At 46.4% G+C, this 22,098-nt stretch overlaps 1 protein-coding gene across 1 annotated transcript; it reads right to left on the reverse strand.

Annotated features, from left to right (window-relative positions):
- Positions 1-11,569: 11,569 nt before the first annotated feature.
- On the reverse strand, positions 11,570-12,694 carry LOC310697102 (protein transport protein Sec61 subunit beta-like; the record flags this gene model as incomplete). Its single annotated transcript, XM_083483427.1, has 2 exons — positions 12,425-12,694; positions 11,570-11,594 (listed from the first exon to the last, which is right to left on the reverse strand). Exons 1-2 carry the CDS (start codon positions 12,691-12,693, stop codon positions 11,570-11,572), a joined length of 294 nt encoding a protein of 97 aa, XP_083339553.1. The 5' UTR covers position 12,694.
- Positions 12,695-22,098: the final 9,404 nt, after the last annotated feature.

Raw genomic sequence — 22,098 nt, forward strand, 5'->3', positions numbered from 1 at the left:
TCTACAACTCCACTTTTTAAAAAAGTGCTGAACTGCAACTCCTGTTGTCCTTTGCTATAGAAAGATGGACTGGTTGGATGCAGAGGATTGATGGGAGGCCCCAGCTAGAGAACCCCTAAGGGATCGAGGTTCAAAGCCTGGGGACTGGCTGTGGGACAACAATGAGTGGTAAGAGGGAGAAGACTGGAGGAGGAGGTGTGGAAGCTGAAGAGGCAACAGGGTTTAGTGAGAAGGAAGAGGCTGTGGCAGAGAGCGGTCCAGAATCAGAGGCAGGAGAGGAAAGGGGTCAGTAGACAGATGAGTCAGGCTGGCAAGGAAGCCAGGGTGTCTCCCGCTCTTGCTGTGACAAATCCCCTCCCACCTGGTCTTCCAGAACCAGAAGAGGTATGAAGAGGGAGGAGCAGAGCCATGCATGTCAGTGTAGTCTCAGATTGCTTGGGAAGGACCCAGGACAAGAGGAGACTCGAGCAACTGTGGGAAAGCGGGGACCTTCAGTCTCCACAACTGCCTCAGAGAAGCAAGATCTACTGAGAAGAGTTGCTGTGCTCTTTGGACCAGGTTCACCATAGCAGATCCTGTTTCTTCTAATAAAGACTTAACATACACCATGTGAGTTATTGCTGGCCTGCTGGCACCTGTTCCTGGCTGCCATGCTGTTAGGAACTGATGGGAGCTGAAGTCCCAACAACCTCTGGAGGACTACAGATTCTCCAGACCTGCCTTGGTGGAATGTTATGATACTATGGACCCTTCCTTTTGGTTTCAAGATTAGTAAATACTAGGGATGGACTAGGGATGAGTGAGTCCATTTCCATTCCATTTTTAAAGTTGTTTTTTTTAAATAAAACATACAATAAAACACAGGACATTGACAACAAGACATAAAGAGAACACGTGTCATTCAAAATCCAGTCTACCCTGTTTCCCAATAACTTTCAGGAATTTGTTATTTAAACCCCACAAATGGGGAATGAAACATGTTTGAACGCATGAAGCAAAACCCACAAATTAAATTTTTGGACTACAACTCCCATCATCCCTAGCTAGCAGGGCCAGTGGTCAGGGATGATGGGAACTGTAGTCCAAAAAACAGTTGGAGACCCCAGTTTGGGAAATACTGACCTAGTCCAGCCCCTTGCAATGCAGGAATCTCAGCTCAAGCATCCATGGCAGATGGCCATCTAACCTCTGCTTATAAACCTCCAAGGAAGAAGATTAAAACTCTTAGGCTTCCTTCCTTCCTTTCCTCCCTCTTAAGTAAACTACCCAACTCCTTAGGGTTGTCTTCTCAAGCATGTTGTGGCCAAGGTTTGTTAGAATGTAAAAAGAGCCTGGCACCTGGATCAGGCCAGTGGCCCACCTAGTCCAGCATCCTGTTCTCATAGTGGCCAACCGGATGCCCCAATGGGAAGCTCGCAAGCCTCACCTGAGCGCAAGAGCCCTTTGCCCTCCTGCAATGGGCATTCGGACTCCTCCTGCCTCAGACAGTGGAGCTAGAACATAGCCACTGGGTTTTGTAGCTATGAAGTTCATTGGGTGATACGGCCACTGCCTACCTACCTCACAGGGTTGTTGTGGAGCAGGGAAACCATTGTTTTTGTTGTTTAGTTGTGTCCGACTCTTTGTGACCCTGAAATATACTCAGAGTCGCAAAGTGATTTCATGCTCTTTATTCAGCTCATAGTGGTGAGGAGGAATGAATGAAAGTCCCCTCACAGTATCTGCTTTATATACATTATTTACACAATGGGCTGCACATGATTGACTAATTCCGGAATTCTACTGTAAGCCAATCAGGTTGTGGATTCACTTCTATCTGGAGCAGGATTGGGTGGTTCCTGCCAACCAATCATACTGCTGCATTGTTCTAGGACCAATCAGACTGCTGCATTCTGAATCCTATTGTTCTAGGACCAATCAGACTGCTGCATTTTGGATCCTATTGTTCTAGGACCAATCAGACTGCTGCAGTTTGGATCCTATTCAACTCAGTACATAACAGACCCCATGGGCCAGAGCACGCCAGGCACTCCTGTCTTCCACTGCCTCCCACAGTTTGGTCAAACTCATGCTGGTAGCTTCAAGAACACTATCCAACCATCTCGTCCTCTGTCGTCCCCTTCTCCTTGTGCCCTCCATCTTTCCCAACATCAGGGTCTTTTCCAGGGAGTCTTCTCTTCTCATGAGGTGGCCAAAGTCTTGGAGCCTCAGCTTCAGGATCTGTCCTTCCAGTGAGCACTCAGGGCTGATTTCCTTCAGAATGGAGAGGTTTGATCTTCTTGCAGTCCATGGGACTCTCAAGAGTCTCCTCCAGCACCATAATTCAAAAGCATCCATTCTTCGGCGATCAGCCTTCTTTATGGTCCGGCTCTCACTTCCATACATCACTACTGGGAAAACCATAACAGTGAAACTATGGGCAGTTTCAAATTAAATGAACAGTTCCCACCTATGATTCCCAGAAACAGGTTCTTGGAAACATACTCAGGTTCAAGTTCAAGTAACCTTTATTGGCATCACATAAGAACATTCAGAATACATTCAGAATAGATAGGCCAGTGCGATCTCGTCACTGCCCCAACCGCACAGTGACCCGCCAAAGGGCAGAAGAGCAATCCGCCTCATCGCTGTGGCTTTCAGCAAGGGCAGGATCCTGTAGCATACAGGACAAAAAATCAAATAGAGGAACTTAGCTACTGTCTTGGTGAGCTCCAGGTCTCTCCCCTGTAATAAGAAGCGCATAACCTCCGTCTCTGGTTGGAAACATACTGCCTCTGACAGTGAAGGGAGAACATGGCCATCATGGCTTGTAGCTGATAAGGCTGATCCTCCATGAATTTGTCTCTTCGAGCCATCCAAGCTGGTTTAAATCTTCTGGGAGCAAATCCCCCAGTTTAACTATGTGTTCTGTGAAGACTTCCTTTTGTTCCGTAATCCAGTTCACACGCCCCTCCAGATATTTCTAATTGCACCACCAAATCTGTTGGCGATGGACAGGAATTCCCCAGTTTTATCTCCTGCGAAGAGGAGTGTCAGGCGTTGCCACAAAGAACTACTGCCCTTGTAACTGGAAAGAAGAGTTATAAATCAGGAATTTTCCAATGATTCCTCCTAATTGCAGTGCGATTGCATCTTATCCCCCTTGTCAAGTGGCTGAGCCCTCCTTTAAAGACAACTTAAGCCAAACAGCTTAAGGAATGGCCTTTTCGATAAGGAGACAAGAGGAACCAAATCTCCCCGTCCTATTAAAAAAAAGTGAATGATTGGCCGCCAGCAGTAGCAACATCCCTGCTAGGTACTTTTAGGGTAGTTGGCGAAATTTGTTGATCTTATCTTCCACTTAGTAATGAGTTTCTGAGGCTTTTCAAGGTGGAATGTTCTTTTAAAGAAAGACAAAAAGAAGCATCAGAATTGTCTCCCAAAACTGGCTTCAGCAGAGATTTGGTGAGGCTGGTTTTTCATAGAAATACTGAAATTGGGGTGTATCGTGGAAATTATTACTAATCAGGTGCCTAAAGTTTTCTGGGCACTGTATGAGTACTGTAAAAGGTGCTAGTCCCTGCCATCAGGCTTGCAATTTAACAGGATTACAAATTTAGAAAGCGGCGGGAAGCAGGGTTTGGAGAACAAGCTAATTCAGACACGTCAGAAGCTTTCTACGTACATAATTCACATAATATTTACAGGATCATAAATTCACACATTGCTAAGGGTGTTTTTGCAAGTGATGCTGAAGCTGCCTTGTTCTATCAGTGGGAGCTGCAACACAATGTTGCAGTGTGGTTTGCTTCTGCTCAGGATATGCCCTCCCCGAACCCTGCTCAAGTCAATCAGCAACGTGTGATCGATCATCTTCATCGGGATGTTTTAAGGAGCGTCCCCTTTGTAGAGCTCTTCCCTAAAGATTTCTGCACTTCTGCAAATCTGCTGGTGCAGAGCTGCTGATATCTGTAATGATCGGCACTTGCCTCCTGAACATTTAAAATATAGGGAATTATTTATCCGTGGTGCCCCCCAACAGTGTACAAGGCTTTGTAAACACACAATCTGTGTAGTACTGCCTTGATGCATATATAGTGATTTCACGTGAGAAGGAAAGAACTGAATGCACAGGAAATCAGTTGGGGACGAAGGGAGCTGAAGTTCAGGAAAAATCTGGAATCCGAATTTAAAAGGATCTCTGGTAGAAAGTGATGTGGAAGAGCTGGCTCCCGGTGGAGTACAGGATCAGGTTTAACATGCTGGTTTTAACCTTTAAAGCCCTATGCGGCCTAGGACCCTCGTACCTATGGGACCGCCTCTCCTGGTACGTCCCATGGAGGACCTTATGGTCTTCAAACAAAAACATCTTGGAGGTCCCAGGCCACAGAGAGGTTAGGTTGGCCTCAACCAGAGCCAGGGTCTTTTCGGCTGTGGCCCCGATCTGGTGGAACGCTCTGTCACAAGAGACTAGGGCCCTGCGGGACTTGACATCTTTCCGCAGGGCCTGCAAGACAGAGCTGTTCCACCAGGCCTTTGGCCAAGACACAGTCTGACCCCTCCTTTGGTAATCAGCTTCGGCTGGGGAGGGATATAAATAATAATAATAATAATAATAATAATAATAATAATAATAATTCGTTAGGAACCTCATTCCCCTCACAGAGCTACAACTTGCAAGCTCTGTGAATTGTAGTTCTGTGAGAAGAATGGGAGTCTTCTAACAACCCCCAGCAGCAATGACACCTCCCAGAATTTTGTTTGTGTGTGTGTGTACATTTTTGAAATTTATTTTCCATTTAATTATATACATTCACATCATTATTATCCACTTTACCACCCTGGCTCTTCAGAGTCATCAACTTCCTTCCCTCCCGCCTCATGGCTATCAAAACAAACCTTTATATCATTGCATTTTGTACGTTTTCCCATTCTAAATGCATTCATTCCGAAATGACTCAAAATTTAAGTAAACATAGAAAGGTAGAAAATTTATCTTTACAAGTCTTCGGACAACCTTGCTAGTGATGTTAATTGCTTACAATAATCTTTCAAATATCATATAAATTTACTCCAGTCCTTTTGGAATACTTGATCATGCTGGTTTCGGATTTTTCCTGTCTGCGTTGCCGGTTCTGCAAAGTCCATCATCTTCATCCGCCACTCTTCTTTCGTATTTTCCATTTTTTGGCGCATACATCAACAAATAACTTTACGTTATGGGGGGTTCTGAAGGGGTGGGAGATCAGAGCAATAAGGGAAAGGAAAAAAAAATTAAATCCCCTTTCCCCAATAATGAATTTCATCCTCTGGATTTGTGGGCTAGGACATAGCTGTCAACTTACAGATTTGAAAATAAGGGACCAGCAGCCTCGAAAATCAGCAGCCAAAATAAGGGATTTCCCAAGCACAGGTATGTTCAACTTCTGAGCCCCTCCGAGCCAAAGGCAGAAAGCCCAGCCAGCAGCCAAACGAAGCCTCAAGCGGTGGTTCCCACAGCACAGCAACCTGGCAAAGGGGATGCAGCAAGGGAAACCACCGTCACCTCTCCGCTGGGAAGCGCTGAGCAAAGGCGAGTCCCCAGGCAACACGGCCAATTTGATCGGCACAAGGCATGCAAGCTCCACCCCCAGTCATTCTTAGACTCTTTATTGGGTGAGCAACGCAGCCAAGCAACACAGTTGGAGCCTCCCTCCCCCCTGGCCGGCAGGGAGGGAGGGAGGAAGATGAGCTGCTTCCTTTGAAACCCGGGAAATTTAAGGGACATCATCAATAAGGGACAGCAGCGGGACACGGCGCTGGGATAAGGGAGTTTCCCGCCAAATAAGGGACGGTTGACAGCTACGGGCTAGGAAGGGAAGAAAGAAACCCGTAGAGTATGAAAAAGAAAGGAGGACAAAAGCCAGGATACACTTGGCAAAGGAGTTTGCAACAGGAGACCTGTAGAGACATCTAGACCTAGGCTGCAAATAGCAGAATTCTTTGGGGGAAGCCAGAATTATTTAAAGTGGCATCGTAGTGCTTTAAATGTTTGGTGTGCGCATGCCTTGTTGGAGTCTGCTTCCCATGTTCATATGTACACCTAGGAGAGCTTTCATTGCGGTGATGGAAAGCACTGGATTTTTTTTGCCCTTGAGTTGAGCGCACATCTGTTGAAGCACCTATTCAGCTCCAGGAATTCAGGAATGAGAGACTAATTAGATTAAATAGATCTCGAAAATGAGTGTTAAAGCTGCACTCCCTGACTCCGGACTTTCCCTAGCTGTCTCTCCCCCACCACTTGACAGATAGCCCCACAACACTAATTCGTGTCTGAGAGTGAGTCCCAGTCGTTCCCCCCCCCAGAGATTTTAGATTAAAGTTGTCTGACTCTTCCTCTGTCTCATCTATAACAGTCTGCTCTGTGAGTGCTTAGAGCTCTCAAATTTCGCCGCGGCCTTCCTTCCCCCTTTGAAATGAGAGGCATCACCTTTGCCCCATCCCTGTCTCTCATCCTTATCTGACTTTCATCCCAATATCCTGTGCCCATTAAATTATCCTCCCTGCAATTAAATTTTTGCAAGAGAAATTTAATTGGCAGGGTCCTTTGCATTTTTGTTGTTGTTGGGTTTTTGCTGTTGGTGATTTTAATTTTCTTGTTTTTTAAAAATTTTGCTCTGCAAGTGATTAATCCTCCGAGTGGCTGAGGAGGTTTAAAACACGAAACAACTTTTTATTTATTTTCACATGCCGTGTGCAGGTAAATCAGTAATATCCAGTGCAGGTTAGTAATGCAATTAGCATACAGAGAAAAGTGGAGCAGCAATGATTATACAGTGGTACCTCTGGTTACGAACTTAAATCATTCCGGAGGTCCGTTCTTAACCTGAAACCGTTCTTAACCTGAGATAGCACTTTAGCTAATGGGGCCTCCCGCTGCCACTGCGCTGCCACCACACGATTACTGTTCTCATCCTGGGGCAAAATTCTTAACCTGAGGTACTACTTCTGGGTTAGCAGAGTCTGTAACCTGAAGTGTTTGTAACCCAAGGTGTTTGTAACCCGAGGTACCACTGTAATGATAAAGTGTCTTGGGTCGTTCCCAGTGTTGGTGAGCCTCAATTGAAAAGGATGAGAAAGTGAGCCTTAATTTCATCAACCCAGTCCTGTGGAACACCCTGCCACTGGAGATTCAGCAGGTGCCTTCGGTGCCAACTTCTAAACGCCTGCTGAAGACTTTTATTTTGCCAGGCCTTAGTAGGCAGTTAAGAGTACATCCCCAACAATGGTCTATTGACGCATGTTTTTTATTTCTTTTTGCTTTTAACTTTTCTTTATCACTAATTATTCTTTATCATCAAATAAAATAATCCCAAATGAAACATTACCAAAGAAAGTCAAATATAAAATATACATTCAAAGCAACGTAATTCACAGGAAACTAAAATATTTTATCTTAAAGATTTCAAAATAGAACATTGCAAAGAAGATCAACTACGGAACAGGAGTGCCGGCTTGGACACGCAACTGTAGGTGCCTGGGGCCGTGGGTGCCATGCAGCGTGCATGGCCCTGGCAGAGAAATGTGTGGGTGCCCGGCCCCTTCATGGAGTATTTTGTGGGTGCTCGGGCACCCAGGGCGTTGGCCCCTAGGCTACAGAATGCACATTCAATGCAGCAAAGTTAACAAAAAGCCTTAAACATTTCAAAAGAGGTGACCAGAGAAGGAATGTCTTCTGGCAGGAGTGCAGAGATACGAAACGCCCTGCAGCAGCACAACTGGCTGCCTCCCTCTGTCCAGGCTGCAACAAAACATGTCTCTCCCATATCAGTCTTTACAGCCACAGGCATGGCAAGCACTGTAACTTTCTTGGGCTGCCACATGTCTGGATTTTCCCAGATAGTACTGGGATTTCAAAGGCGTAACTGATGTCTGGGAGAGAAGCATTCGAACGGCGGCGCTTTGTCCTGAATCTTAGGCAAGTCAATCGAAAATTTGCGGTGTTTTGGCGTGTTTGTTAAAAAAAAAAAGGTCAATATTTTCAGTAGTTTCCTAAAGATGCACTCTTGCATTGTCTCCTGAGACTGATGGATGACAACAAATCCATGCTATAGCCCTTCTCCAAAGCACAGTGACCAGATCACGAGAAGTAATCATTCTTCTCTATTCCGCATTCAGCATGTGATATAACAACTTTGCTAGCGGCCTGGGACCCTCTTACCTACAGGACCGCCTCTCCTGGTATGCCCCACGGAGGATCTTAAGGTCCGCAAATGACAACATTTTGAAGGTCCCAGGTCGCAAGGCGGTTAGATTGGTCTCAACTAGGGCCAGGGCCTTTTCAGTACTGGCCCCGACTTGGTGGAATGCTCTGTCACAAGAGACTAGGGCCCTGCAGGACTTGACATCTTTCCGCAGGGCCTGCAAGACAGAGCTGTTCCGCCTGGCCTTTGGTTTGGACTCAGTCTGACCCTTATGTTTCCCTCCCCTTATGGTTTTGATTTATGGGCTACTTTTAAAATGAGGCTGCATTTTAAACTGCATTTTAACCTGTATTTTAAATTGGTTTTTTCCCCTATTATGTTTTTACTGTAATTTTACTGATGTTAGCCACCCTGAGCCTGGCTCTGGCTGGGGAGGGTGGGGTATAAATAAAATTTATTATTGTTGTTGTTGTTATTGTTATTATTATTTTGGGAACTCTGTTTGAAGCACTGAACAGCTAGTTGTGGCATCTCTGTTTGCAACCATGTTTTCTGGAGGGTTGTAAGCAAATGTATATTTCGAGATGAACAATATATGCCAAGCCCCAGATACCCCTGGAAGCAGTATTCCCCCCCCCCCCAGTGCTTTACTGAGCCAGGAAGAGATGCGTTTTCACATTTCAAAAAACCCAAAATGGATTCTTATTGCCCGTGTTGGAGGCTGCACAGATGGAAGACAACAGAAGGCACTGCTTAAAGGTCACGGGGATAAAGTTGCCCCAAATCTGGTACAGTAAACCTAATACCTGGACAACTGGCTAGACCTTTGCTTTGTTTCCTAGAAGAGGAGGATTTTGCACCCCTCCCCCCCCCCCCCCGTGGAAGACGGAGCATCAAAGCTCCGTGGAAACCCAACAAAGATCTGTATCGTTCTGCCTCTGGCACTTGCAGGAAAAGTGATTGACAGGCGAGAAGCTCTTTGTGGGCAAATGCAACTCAGGAGTTCACCGCTGTTCAAAGATGTGGAGCCTGCACTTTTAATCTCCGGCATTTGCTGTGGATTTTAGAGAAACCAGAGATAGCATCTTGGGTGCATTATGCAGACCTGCTAACCTTTCCTAGGCCGAGTCTTCAATAAGGATTGGGTGTCAAAGATGTGGATGGGATTGACACACACACACACACACAAACACACACACACACACAAATACAGTGGTACCTCGGGTTACATACACTTCAGGTTACCTATGCTTCAGGTTACAGACTCCGCTAACCCAGAAATAGTGCTTCAGGTTAAGAACTTTGCTTCAGGATAAGAACAGAAATCGTGCTCCGGCAGCGCGGCGGCAGCAGGAGGCCCCATTAGCTAAAGTGGTGCTTCAGGTTAAGAACTGTTTCAGGTTAAGAACGGACCTCCGGAACGAATTAAGTACTTAACCCGAGGTACCACTGTGTGTGTGTGTGTATATATATAGCCATTTCTCTATGCAGGGTTCTGTCTTGTGTTGCGGGACATTCTAACCAAATGCAATAAATATTTTTTAAAAACAACAGAGCGATGAGTAAGGTTGTTTTGAATAAGAGACTGTTCTGTTGGGCTGTTTTCTACTACAGTGGTATCTCTGGTTGCGAACGGGATCCGTTCCGGAGCCCCGTTCGCAACATGAGCAGAACGCAATCCGCATCTGCGCATCTGCACGTGCGCAGGTCGCGATTTGCCACTTCTGCACATGCGCATGACGTCATGTTGAGCGTCTGCACATGCGCGAGCGGCGAAACCCAGAAGTAACCCTTTCCAGTACTTCCAGGTCGCCGCAGGACGCAACCTGAAAAGATTTAACCTGAAGCAAACGTAACAAGAGGCATGACTGTACAGGGGTCCCAGAGTTCCTTGTGAAGAGGAACTGACGATTAAACCACTCTGGAAATTGTAGCTGGGGTGGGTGGGTGGGAAGAGGGGTTTGCTAACAATCCTCAGCACCCATAACAAACCACAGCACCCAGAATTCTTTGGGGGAAGCAGTGAGTGTTTAAAGTGGTTTAATACTGCTTTAAAAGCACAATGCGGATGGGGATAAATTGGATTTGTTGGGTGATCTTTATTCTTATTCTTATTATTAAAATTTATGCAGCGTCCTTCAACACAAGATCTCTGGGCAGTTCACAGAATAAAATACAAGATAAAAACACTAGTAAATAATTATGACAAAAACAATAAAACAACAACACCCCCAATATATTACTATTCTATAAGAATCTATTATATCCTTTGCTGTCTCATATATTATTTTATTCCCAAATTCAACTTGACCCTCCCCTCCTCCCCACTGCTTCCTTTCACCTGTGTGAGATCTTCCCATCATAATATTTTTTTCTAGTTGCTTTCATAAAATAGAATAACATGAAAACTGTTAAATTATAATGACTTCTTTTGTCCTTACACGCTTAACAATTGCCTAGGCAGTTCTTGAGGTATTATGGTCCTGAGCATTTAAGGGTTTTGGTAGAGGGAGAAAAACCAGTGTTTCCTTTTTTGTTTAAATCCTGAGACAACAATTAACATCTTGGTCACGCCTTCTGGTTTAACATGTGGTTAAACCTATGGTTACACCCATAGTTTAACCTATGGGTTCTCACTGGGGGGGAAAAACCATTTGCTGCAAACTTATGCAGTCTCTAAACCCTTTCTTGCCATAGCAAACCTTGCCCGGTGAGACATCTTTATCTGCAATGTGGAATCTTCATCTAATATTTTTTCATTCGGTTGCTATTGCTCTCCCTGCAACAGATGAAAGAATAGTAACCGTATGCAATTCTCCCTGCCGTTGCTAATACTGTGATACTCATCTGTCTCTCCTGAGCAGCTACAATTTGACGGGTGGATTCTCTGGGCTCTGAAAGCAGGTTGCGTTCAGCCCTGGAATTGAAAATAACCACATTCTCCATCCTTGAACCGTGACTTGCTTGTCTATAGCGTTAAATAAAGGCAACATCTTCCCGATGGCTGTCGCAACGTCAGGTGGGGGCACAGAAGCCACCCACCCCTGCCTTTTTGCAACCTGATTTTTGCTTTCTGAGGGAAGGGAGAGAGTTCTTAAGCTTGGGAAACTGTAGCACATCTGCAGCACAGTTAGGGAGAATAAACACAGCTGTTCCGATGAGGAAATGACCTGCCATTTGATTGAAAATAGTGTTGCTTTAAAAAAAATAATAATCTCATTTTATGAGTGTGTGTAAGACTCTGTGGGAACCACAAGGCTTGCTGATCTCTTCTTATGTCAGAATTGTGGCCCTTTTAATTAATTTTAAGAATAATATGAGCTCATGATGGTAGTTACATATCCCACTTCCAGGACTGCCTGCTCCTGCAAAGGTTTTGGGGTTGGGCCTATTTGCTTCACTTCCAATCAGTGCATGTCCTGGAACTTCCAGCTGAAACCCAAGAACCACAGAATTTGAGAGCTGGGAGGGTTCCTAAAGGTCATCTACACCAACCCACAGCAATGCACCTTTTTTATGTAGACAAATTTTAATGAAATAATTTGCACTTTAAAGTATGCATAGGGAATAGCAATAAACTTTGACAGAAAGGAATCAGAAACCCTTCTTAGAGAAAGTTTAAGAGTCCATTCAACAGCAAAACCAATTAAGGAAAAAATCAAGTTTTATCCAGAGAAACAGCTCAAATGACTTTACTCCAAGTAAACTCTGAAAGCTACCATACTTTTGGTCCAAATCGTAGTTTACGAGTTGGCAGGTAGAATATAGTGAAGTCTATGACCGAACAAAGGTCCATATAGTAAAAGCCATGGTTTTCCCAGTAGTGATGTATGGAAGTGAGAGCTGGACCATAAAGAAGGCTGATCGCCGAAGAATTGAAGCTTTCGAATTATGGTGCTGGAAGAGACTCTTGAGAGTCCCATGGACTGCAAGAAGATCAAACCTCTCCATTCTTAAGGAAATCAGTCCTGAGTGCTCACTGGAAGGACAGATCCTGAAGCTGAGGCTCCAAGACTTTGGCCACCTCATGAGAAGAGAAGACTCCCTGGAAAAGACCCTGATGTTGGGAAAGATGGAGGGCACAAGGAGAAGGGGATGACAGAGGACAAGATGGTTGGACAGTGTTCTCGAAGTTACAAGCATGAGTTTGACCAAACTGCGGGAGGCAGGGGAAGACAGGAGCGCCTGGCGCGCTCTGGTCCATGGGGTCACGAAGAGTCGGACACGACTAAATGACTAAACAACAACAACAACAACATGACCGAGTGTATTTGCCCCAGATATGCAACATGAATTCAGATACAATAAAGAGACTCATAACAGGACCAACTTTGAGGCCAGGGGAATCCTCTGTATAAAATCTCCACATCCCTCCAGTGCCTGCAGACGTTGTATGGCCTGCACTCCTTGTTCCACAGCTAGCACTTTCCCTCTGCCTGACAGTGGATCCTGGGGCCTGCAAGGCGACGGCTTTGCTGGGCGAGCGGCCGGAGGCACCCACGTTGGTGGCACTGGGATTGGGGCCAGGCATGGCGAAGGTCGGCTCCATCGGCTTCCTACAAACTCCCTCGGCCGGCAAGTGTCACCTCCGTCGTCTTGGCGGCTTCCCCCCTCCTGCAATGCACCTTTTACAGGGACACAGGTGGCACTGTGGTCTAAACCACTGAGCCTCTTGGGCTTGCCGATCAGAACGTCGGTGGTTCGAATCTCCGTGACGGAGTAAGCTCCCATTGTTCTGTCCCTGCTCCTGCCAACCTAGCAGTTCGAAAGCACACCAGTGCAAGTAGATAAATAGGTGGAGCTGAACTGGGGGGAAGAAGAAGAAGAAGAAGAAGAAGAAGAAGAAGAAGAAGAAGAAGAAGAAGAAGAAGAAGAAGAAGAAGAGTAGTAGTAGTAGTAGTAGTAGTAGTTTGGATTTTATATCCCACTTTATCACTACCCGAAGGAGTCTCAAAACGGCTAACATTCTCCTTTCCCTTCCTCTCCCACAACAAACACTCTGTGAGGTGAGTGAGGCTGAGAGACTTCAGAGAAGTGTGACTGGCCCAAAGTCACCCAGCAGCTGCATGTGGAGGAGCGGAGACGCGAACCCGGTTCACCAGATTATGAGTCCACCGCTTTTAACCACTACAGTGCACCACACTGGGAAGTTAAACGGCGTTTCCATCACAGTGTTCCGTTGCGCCAGGAGCGGTTTAGTCATGGTGGCCACATGACCTGGAAAGCTGTCTGTGGACAAACGCCGGCTCCCTCGGCCTGAAAGCGAGATGAGCGCCACAACCCCATAGTTGCCTTTGACTGGACTTGACCGTCCAGGAGTCCTTTACCTTTTACCTTATAGCACCAATATTCCAAGGTGGTGATGGTTGGGGAAACATTGCTGAACGACTAAGAAAGGGGAACAAGGTGTGGATGGCCCAGTACAAATGCACAATTAAATGCACTGTTATTGCATCAGTGGCAAGTTGCAGAATAAACCTGCAAAAAACCAACAACTACTCAGTCTGGAGGGGGCCCCAGTTATTCTGGACAGAAGACCCCTTGACTTGTGCTGCTCTTCCCTAAGCAAACAAATGCAGGCATCTGGACCAAAAATTTGCCAGGATTTATGACATATCATTTGGTGAATTTTTTCCCATTTCACCATCTCTTTTTAGGTATCCTTTAAAAACTGGATGCGGGTGGTGCTGTGGGTTAAACCACAGAGCCTAGGACTTGCCGATCAGAAGGTCAGCGGTTTGAATCTCCGCGACAGGGTGAGCTCCCGTTGCTTGATCCCAGCTCCTGCCAACCTAGCAGTTTGAAAGCACGTCATGTGCAAATAGGGACCGCAAATAAATAGGGACCACTCTGGCGGGAAGGTAAACGGTGTTTCTGTGCGCTGCTCTGCTTTGCCAGAAGCGGCTTAGTCATGCTGGCCACATGACCCGGAAGCTTTCTGCGGACAAATGCCGGCTCCCTCGGCCTATAGAGCGAGATGAGCGCCGCAACCCCAGAGTCGGTCACGACTGGACCTAATGGTCAGGGTTCCCTTTACCTTTAAAAACTGGACAGGTGTTTTTTTAAAAAAAACACACAAAAACAAATAAACGGCTACTAGCCATGTTGGCTATGCTCAGTCAGATGCAGTAATGCTTCTGAACACCAATTTGCTGGAAACGGCAAGAGGGGAGAGAGCTCTTCTGCTCAGATCCTGCTTGAAGGTTTCTCCATAGATGTCCACCTGGCCACTGAGAGAAAAGGATGCTGGACTAGATGGGTCCCCAGCCTGATCTAGCAGACAGGTTCTTCTTATGTCCTTATGCTTTTCATCAGCTTAATATTTGCTACACTGTTCAGTGACTCATCTAAATGTGGAGGGTAGGACTCGAACCCATGGCTTCAAGTTACAAGAAAGGAGATTCTGACACAACACCAGGAAGACAATAAGAGCTGTTTTACAGTGGCGGTGGACTCTCCTTCCTTGGAGGTTTTCAAGCAGAAGTTGGATGGCCATCTGTCATGGATGCTTGAGTATAAACAGCGACAACTGGGAAACACTGGTCTGCGAGAGCTGCAATGGGAGAACAGCCTTGACCAAAGGTGTCATGGACTTTGAAGACGCTCAAACTCAGGACGAAAGGGAGAAACGTGCTAAGAGGGAGGCACGCTTGGCAAATCCACACCGTGATCAACTCCCGTCCGGGAACCAATATCCCCACTGTGGAAGGAGGTGTGGATCCAGAATTAGCCTCCACAGTCACTTACAGACTCCCTGTTAAGATTGTGTTCACGGAAGACAATCTTACTCGGCTACGAGGGATCGCCAAAGCAGAAGCAGCAGCAGAAGAAGAACAGTTAAGATTTTTTGCATTGCAATACAGTGGTACCTCGGGTTAAGTATTTAATTCGTTCCGGAGGTCTGTTCTTAACCTGAAACTGTTCTTAACCTGAAGCACCACTTTAGCTAATGGGGCCTCCCGCTGCCACCGCGCCACTGGAGCACGATTTCTGTTCTCATCCTGAAGCAAAGTTCTTAACCTGAGGTACTATTTCTGGGTTAGTGGAGTCTGTAACCTGAAACGTATGTAACCTGAAGCGTATGTAACCCGAGGTACCACTGTATAATTCTATGAATGGAACAGTTAAAAAATCAAAAGTGCTTCTTCCTTTAAACTGTCCGAAATGGACTAGTCATTTAAATTGCCGACATAAAGTTGCATGCCTTTGGGACCACATGCAAGGTAAATAGACACATAATATAAGTGTCTGTAAATGACAGTGGGATGAACCGGTCTTTGATGTGGTAGATGAAGGAGCACCCCCTCCCAAACTTGGCAACATCAGCACTTTGTAGTCGCTGGAGACCCTGACGTAGCCAACAGAGGAGATATTTCTGACACCAGGGGAGTCTGTAAGCTTTCTGGGACGGCTTCAAAGCAAACCAGCCCATTTGGTGCATTGCCACAGCCTGTGGTCTGTGAAGAGGAGGCTGATGTGAGAAGAATAATAGTTTGTGTATGCATCTACTTTCCCTCTCTCCAAGTAATGACATCTCTCTAATCCCTTCATCGGCTGGGCTGGCACTCGGAAATGATCATCAGATGAAGCTTTGCTTGTGTGAATTCGCCATCACAGAGATCTGTCACCACGGAGAGAACTCAAACAGCACCTCACAGGCAACTCAAACAGCATGTTCTTTAACGGAGTCAGACATTCCCGGAGGGGGAAGGTCTCCGTCTTTAAATGTTTAAGGAAAATATAGGCAGGCAGAAAATAAAATGGGAAGTGGCGAGCTATTTCTACAGGGGGGAAAATTGACAGGATTCGTGTTTTTCCTGCCACTTTTTTCACCTGCAAAAATTTACGTCTTCTGCAAGACAACAGAAAAGCTCTCACCTGAAAATTACCAAAAATTATGGGGCAAAGGAAAGAGTTGTCATCATCAATGGTATTACGGGCACTGTCCAATACGTGCTTAACTCACCTATGGGCTCCTGTGCTTTGATTAACATTGCATGATACTTTGATAAAAATGTATCTTTGCAGCAAAAGAATATTGATGCAACCAGGTCTAAAAAGAAGCAGCAGCAAAACACACACACAATCAATACATACCTTTAAGGGGGGGTTGTTATCAATAAGGGTGTGTTTGAGGATGCCATTCATAAACTGAGACATAACACACAGTTTAGACAGACATTACTCTCAAGTGCACAGAGAGTAGTGGATATGAGGATCCGTCCTTATTCCACCTTCCTTTTCTTTTCCCAATTTCATTTTTGTGGAAAACTACAGATTTTGGGGCACAGGACTGTGGACCTCCCCTGTGAGCGACATCTGAACACAACCTAAATGGCAGGGTGATTAAACGATAGCAGAGCCTGCCGTAATAGAGAGAAAATAAGCACCTTTGGTTCATTACATCTCAAATGCCGCTTAATAAGATAATTACAGCTCCGTCGGAAAGGGCTGGCAAGTTGAGGCACTGAGACAATCACTTCAGTTAGCTGGATTTCAATGCAGTCATTTACAAAACTTCAAAAAGTTGTCATTCTGGGCGGACAGGGAGTCAAACTGCAGCTAGCTCTCTGCCTTTGCCATAGGGATGTTGCTGAGAGTCTCTTCCTATGGAAATTTCTTCCTGCAGTTTGCTCCAAATTGGCAGCCTTTGTTTCTGACACAGGACTGATATATCAAGAATCTTCCACGCTTCCATTTTTCTGGCCTAATTTCGGAATATAGGAAGCTGTCTCATTCTGAGGGCGCATTCGCACAATACATTTAAAGCACTGTGACTTTAAACAGTTGTGGCTTCCCTCAAAGAATTCTGGGAGCTGTAGTTTGTTATGGGCACCAAGAGTTGTTAGGAAACACCTCTATTCCCCTCCCAGAGGTACAATTGCCAGAGCATCAGGGACTGGCAGGATGCTGACAAGTGTGCCCTGGGAAAAGTGGGGCTGGAGTCTGACTCGGGAGAGGGGGGCAGTGGTTTGTGGGGATCTGGACCAGCTAGGAGACGAGAATCAGAGGCAGGGGAAGCTTCAGAGCTGGAGGAAGAGGAGGAAGAGGCAGGTCAGGCAAGTGAAGGGCTAGGTGCTTCCCACTCTCCCCTGAACTACTGTCTCCAAGAACCAGGAGGGCACTGAAGAGGGAAGAGCAGAGGAAATTTCCACACAGGCATAGTCTCCAGCTACATGCACACAGCCTGTCGGGGGAAGGTGAAGGGAGAGTGGTCCCCAGTCGCTACAACTACTCCATAGAGCGCAGACCTGGGAATAGCTGCCTCAACACTGAATCGGTGCACATGGGTCACCAGATCTGTAGAAACGACTGTGTTATTTTCAGCAATATGGAGTTAACCCTCTGTCATGTGCACTTCCTTTGGGCTGGGGGGGCACCCTTAACACAGAGTGGTTTAACAATCAATCCATTTTCACCAGGAATTTGGGGGGGGGGGAGGATGTGGCCTCAGTTAGATCATTTAGTCCGTCTAACTTGGCATTCCTCATGAGAAGAGAAGACTCCCTGGGAAAGACCCTGATGTTGGGAAAGATGGAGGGCACAAGGAGAAAGGGATGACAGAGGACAAGATGGTTGGACAGTGTTCTTGAAGCTACCAGCAGTGGAAGACAGGAGTGCCTGGTGTGCTCTGGTCCAAGGGGTCACAAAGAGTCGGACACGACTAAACGACTAAACAACAACAACTTGGCATTGTCCACAATGACTGGAAGCAGATCTCCAGGGTTTCGGAGAGAGACACTCTTCCAGCGATACCACAAGGCAGAGTGAGGCAATTGCTTCAGGCAACAGATACTGATGGGCAGCAGTTCCCCTGCCCTCCCAACCATTCCTCCTGAGTCCTTGGCCACTCCCCTTTGCTGGAGTTTGTGGCATGCATCCTGTACTCTAGCTTGCTGCCCTCAGGTGCCCGAGTGAACACTGTCCCATTGCCAGGGTTGAAGTAAGGTTCAGTTGGGAGCAGGGACATAGAATCGTAGCATCTTGCCCTCTGACTCAGGCAGCAAAATGTTTTGGGCCTGCTTTCAACACACACGGGTCTCAAAGCACCTTGTTGCTGTTGTTGTTTAGTCGTTTAGTCGTGTCTGAATCTTCGTGACCCCATGGACCAGAGCACGCCAGGCACTTCTGTCCCCCACCGCCTCCCGCAGTTTGATCAAACTCATGCTAGTAGCTTCAAGAACACCATCCAACCATCTCATTCTCTGTCGTCCCCTTCTCCTTGTGCCCTCCATCTTTCCCAACATCAGGGTCTTTTCCAGGGAGTCTTCTCTTCTCATGAGGTGGCCAAAGTGTTGGAGCCTCAGCTTCAGGATCTGTCCTTCCGGTGAGCACTCAGGGCTGATTTCCTTCAGAATAGATAGGTTTGTTCTTCTTGCAGTCTGTGGGACTCTCAAGAGTCTCATCCAGCACCATAATTCAAAAGCATCAATTCTTCGGCGATCAGCCTTCTTTATGGTCCACCTCTCACTTCCATACATCACTACTGGGTAAACCATAGCTTTCACAATACAGACCTTTGCTGGCAAGGTGATGTCTCTGCTTTTTAAGATGCTGTCTAGGTTTGTCATTGCTTTCCTCCCAAGAAGCAGGCGTCTTTTAATTTCGTGGCTGCTGTCACCATCTGCAGTGATCACAGCAGCCACGAAATTAAAAGCACCTTAGAAAACAGCTTTTTCTCAGGCAGGAATATTCATGCCTATTTCTGCTCCTATGGCATGCAGATTGTGGCATAGAATTGAACTAAGTTAAAGAGCCAAGTGAACCAAGGTGATTTGAATCCAGATTTCAAAGCCACCGCCTGTCAACCAGGAGAATGGAGGGTGCTTTCTCACACAATGGCATTGGACGGCTTGCCTGCAAAGAGTTTGAGCAAAGGGGTGTGTCTCCCTTGGTTAGAAACTCAGAAGAGATTCTCATTGTCTAAGGGATCAGCTGGAGCGCTTAATTACCCAAGATTGCTCCTTTTTCTTGTAGAGATGGGAGATTAGTTTACATTATGTTCCTTGATTAAAGCTCAACAGCTCAAGTTTTTCCAGGGAGAGGAGGGGAAATCAGTGCTAGGAAATAGAAGACTGGCTTAAAATGTGAATTGCTGGTGCTATTAGCAACATCACAGAGGAGAAAATATGCTCAGGGTTGCTGCGAGGGCCCTTGCCGACATCTTTTTTTGTGATGATTTGAGCACATTGCATTAGAATTTGCCTCTCCCTTTTGGCATCAGGAAAGAAACAACAAGGAAGTGCAAGAGTACTTCCTAAGCAGCTGGTCTAACAAGAAAGAAGATGGTTTAGCAGCTAAGGCAATTAATCTCCAAGGCACTGTGCTGCCACTTTCAGTCTGCAGCAGAAAGCAGGCCAAAGCAGCTGTTCTTCTGGCATTCCTCTCTATGGCTCAGTGGTAGAGAATTGGCTCCATGTGCAGGAGGTCTCAGGTTCAATCCTCAGCATCTCCAGGTAGGTCTGGGAATATCCCCTGCCTGAAGCCCTGGAGAGTCACTGCCCGTGTAGAGAATACTGAGCTAGATGTGGTCCATGGCTCCTTCCTTTTTTCTTTATTACAGCATTTCAGAGCAAGAGTGTGACTTATGGAGAGATCCCTTTGTGACCACATCTTACACCCAGCAACCAGGCTGAGAGTCTTCTAGTGTTTGCATGATAAACCTATTGCAGTCGTTAAGAGTCGTCAACAGGCTCATCTCAGCTATCTGCCAATCTCCCATTCCCACCACCCTTCTGAGTAATACCCCTCCCCACCTTCTCACTATATAGAAGGATCTGGCAACTTCTGTTTCAGTGTATCTGAAGAAGTGTGCATGCACACGAAAGCTCATACCAAGAACTAACTTAGTTGGTCTTTAAGGTGCTACTGGAAGGATTTTTTTTTATTTTGACTATGGCAGACCAACACGGCTACCTATCTGTAACTGCATGATAAACGTATAAAATTCAGAGGGGAGATGTGCCTCCACATGCAATGAAACTGCCAAAATGGCCAATTGCCAAACCTTGAATTAAATAAAATAAATCTGAGCTCCTGTCTGTTGAGAAATGCTGAAAGAAAGTTTGGTACATCGTGTTAATGTGCAAATGGATTCTCATTGCTCAGATAGACACAGATGGGTACCAGGAGGCTGACTTAGCCTTCCAAACCTTGGCAGTTGCGGATTGCTTCCTGGAACAAAGGATCTTTTTGTTGAAAGAATACCTTCACATTTATTGCTAATGTGCTAAAGTCATTCATATACCTACAATGGGGGAATTACAGGCAATGGGGCTTTGCTGATTTTCTTTTTGATGTTTCAGATAGTAGTGTGCATTTTGTAGTCCTCACACCAATGCAAACTCCCAAAAATATTTGTATCAGCCCCTATGTGGTTAAGATGGAGAGAGGTATGGATTCTTGGGGTTTGCAATAGTTGTTGTTGTTGTTTAGTCGTTTAGTCGTGTCCGACTCTTCGTGACCCCATGGACCAGAGCACGCCAGGCACTTCTGTCCTCCACTGCCTCCCGCAGTTTGATCAAACTCATGCTAGTAGCTTCAAGAACACCATCCAACCATCTCATTCTCTGTCGTCCCCTTCTCCTTGTGCCCTCCATCTTTCCCAACATCAGGGTCTTTTCCAGGGAGTCTTCTCTTCTCATGAGGTGGCCAAAGTATTGGAGCCTCAGCTTCACGATCTGTCCTTCCAGTGAGCACTCAGGGCTAATTTCCTTCAGAATGGAGAGGTTTGATCTTCTTGCAGTCCATGGGACTCTCAAGAGTCTCCTCCAGCACCATAATTCAAAAGCATCAATTCTTCGGCGATCAGCCTTCTTTATGGTCCAGCTCTCTCTCTGGAGGGTGTCAAGGAGCTGTCAAGCAAGGCCTGGTCATCCACAGAGCAGGAAAGCATGGGAGGCACAGAAAGTGATTTATTAACAGAAAATAACAACACAGCAGAGTCCCCTGGCTTGTCCAGCTGGCCTCAAAACCTCCTCCTCTAGCAGACAAAGGCTGCATCCTCCTCTGGGACTGCCTGGTCCATTTCTCAGCAACATGCAGAGAGCCAGTGTGGTGTAGTGGTTAAGAGCGGTAGTCTTGCAATCTGGGGAACCAGGTTCGCGTCTCCGCTCCTCCACATGCAGCTGCTGGGTGACCTTGGGCTAGTCACACTTCTTTGAAGTCTCTCAGCCCCACTCACCTCACAGAGTGTTTGTTGTGGGGGAGGAAGGGAAAGGAGAATGTTAGCGGCTTTGAGACTCCTTAGGGTAGTGATAAAGCGGGATATCAGATCCAAACTCTTCTTCTTCTTCTTAATCGGGATTTCAGGGGGAAGGAGACCCAGTAGGACTGGGACTCTGACTCCTCTCTGTCTGCATTCACACTGGGACTCTCAGCCGCTAAGCCTGTCCTGGGAGGGCCTCCTTCTCCTGGCTGCCCCCTTGATCGCTCAACAACCTGCTTCCAGCACCTCCCAGCTCGTCTAGTGTGGTGTAGTGGTTAAGAGCAGAGGACTCGTAATCTGGTGAACTGGGTTCGCTTCCCCGCTCCTCCACATGCAGCTGCTGGGTGACCTTGGGCTAGTCACACTTCTCTGAAGTCTCTCAGCCTCACTCACCTCACAGAGTGTTTGTTATTGGGGAGGAAGGGAAAGGAGATTGTTAGCCGCTTTGAGACTCCTTCGGGTAGTGATAAAGCGGGATATCAAATCCAAACTCCTTCTTCTTCTCCTCTTCCTCCTCCTCTTCTTCTTCTTCCTTCCCCAAACTGCTCCTCATTGTCCCAGCACCACGGTCAAGGATCTAAGACACCGTCTTCTGTGTCTTCCCTGGGTGAGCACCTCCCACCACTCTTCCTCATCCAGCCAGTCCCTGACAGAGGGTCATTGTCATAATCAAGAACCATGTTTATTACCCTCTGAATACAACAGCAATATTGGGGGTGCAAGCATGGA

The sequence above is a fragment of the Podarcis liolepis genome (genome assembly GCF_965112155.1).
Source record: "Podarcis liolepis genome assembly, chromosome: 1".
NCBI lineage: Eukaryota > Metazoa > Chordata > Lepidosauria > Squamata > Lacertidae > Podarcis > Podarcis liolepis.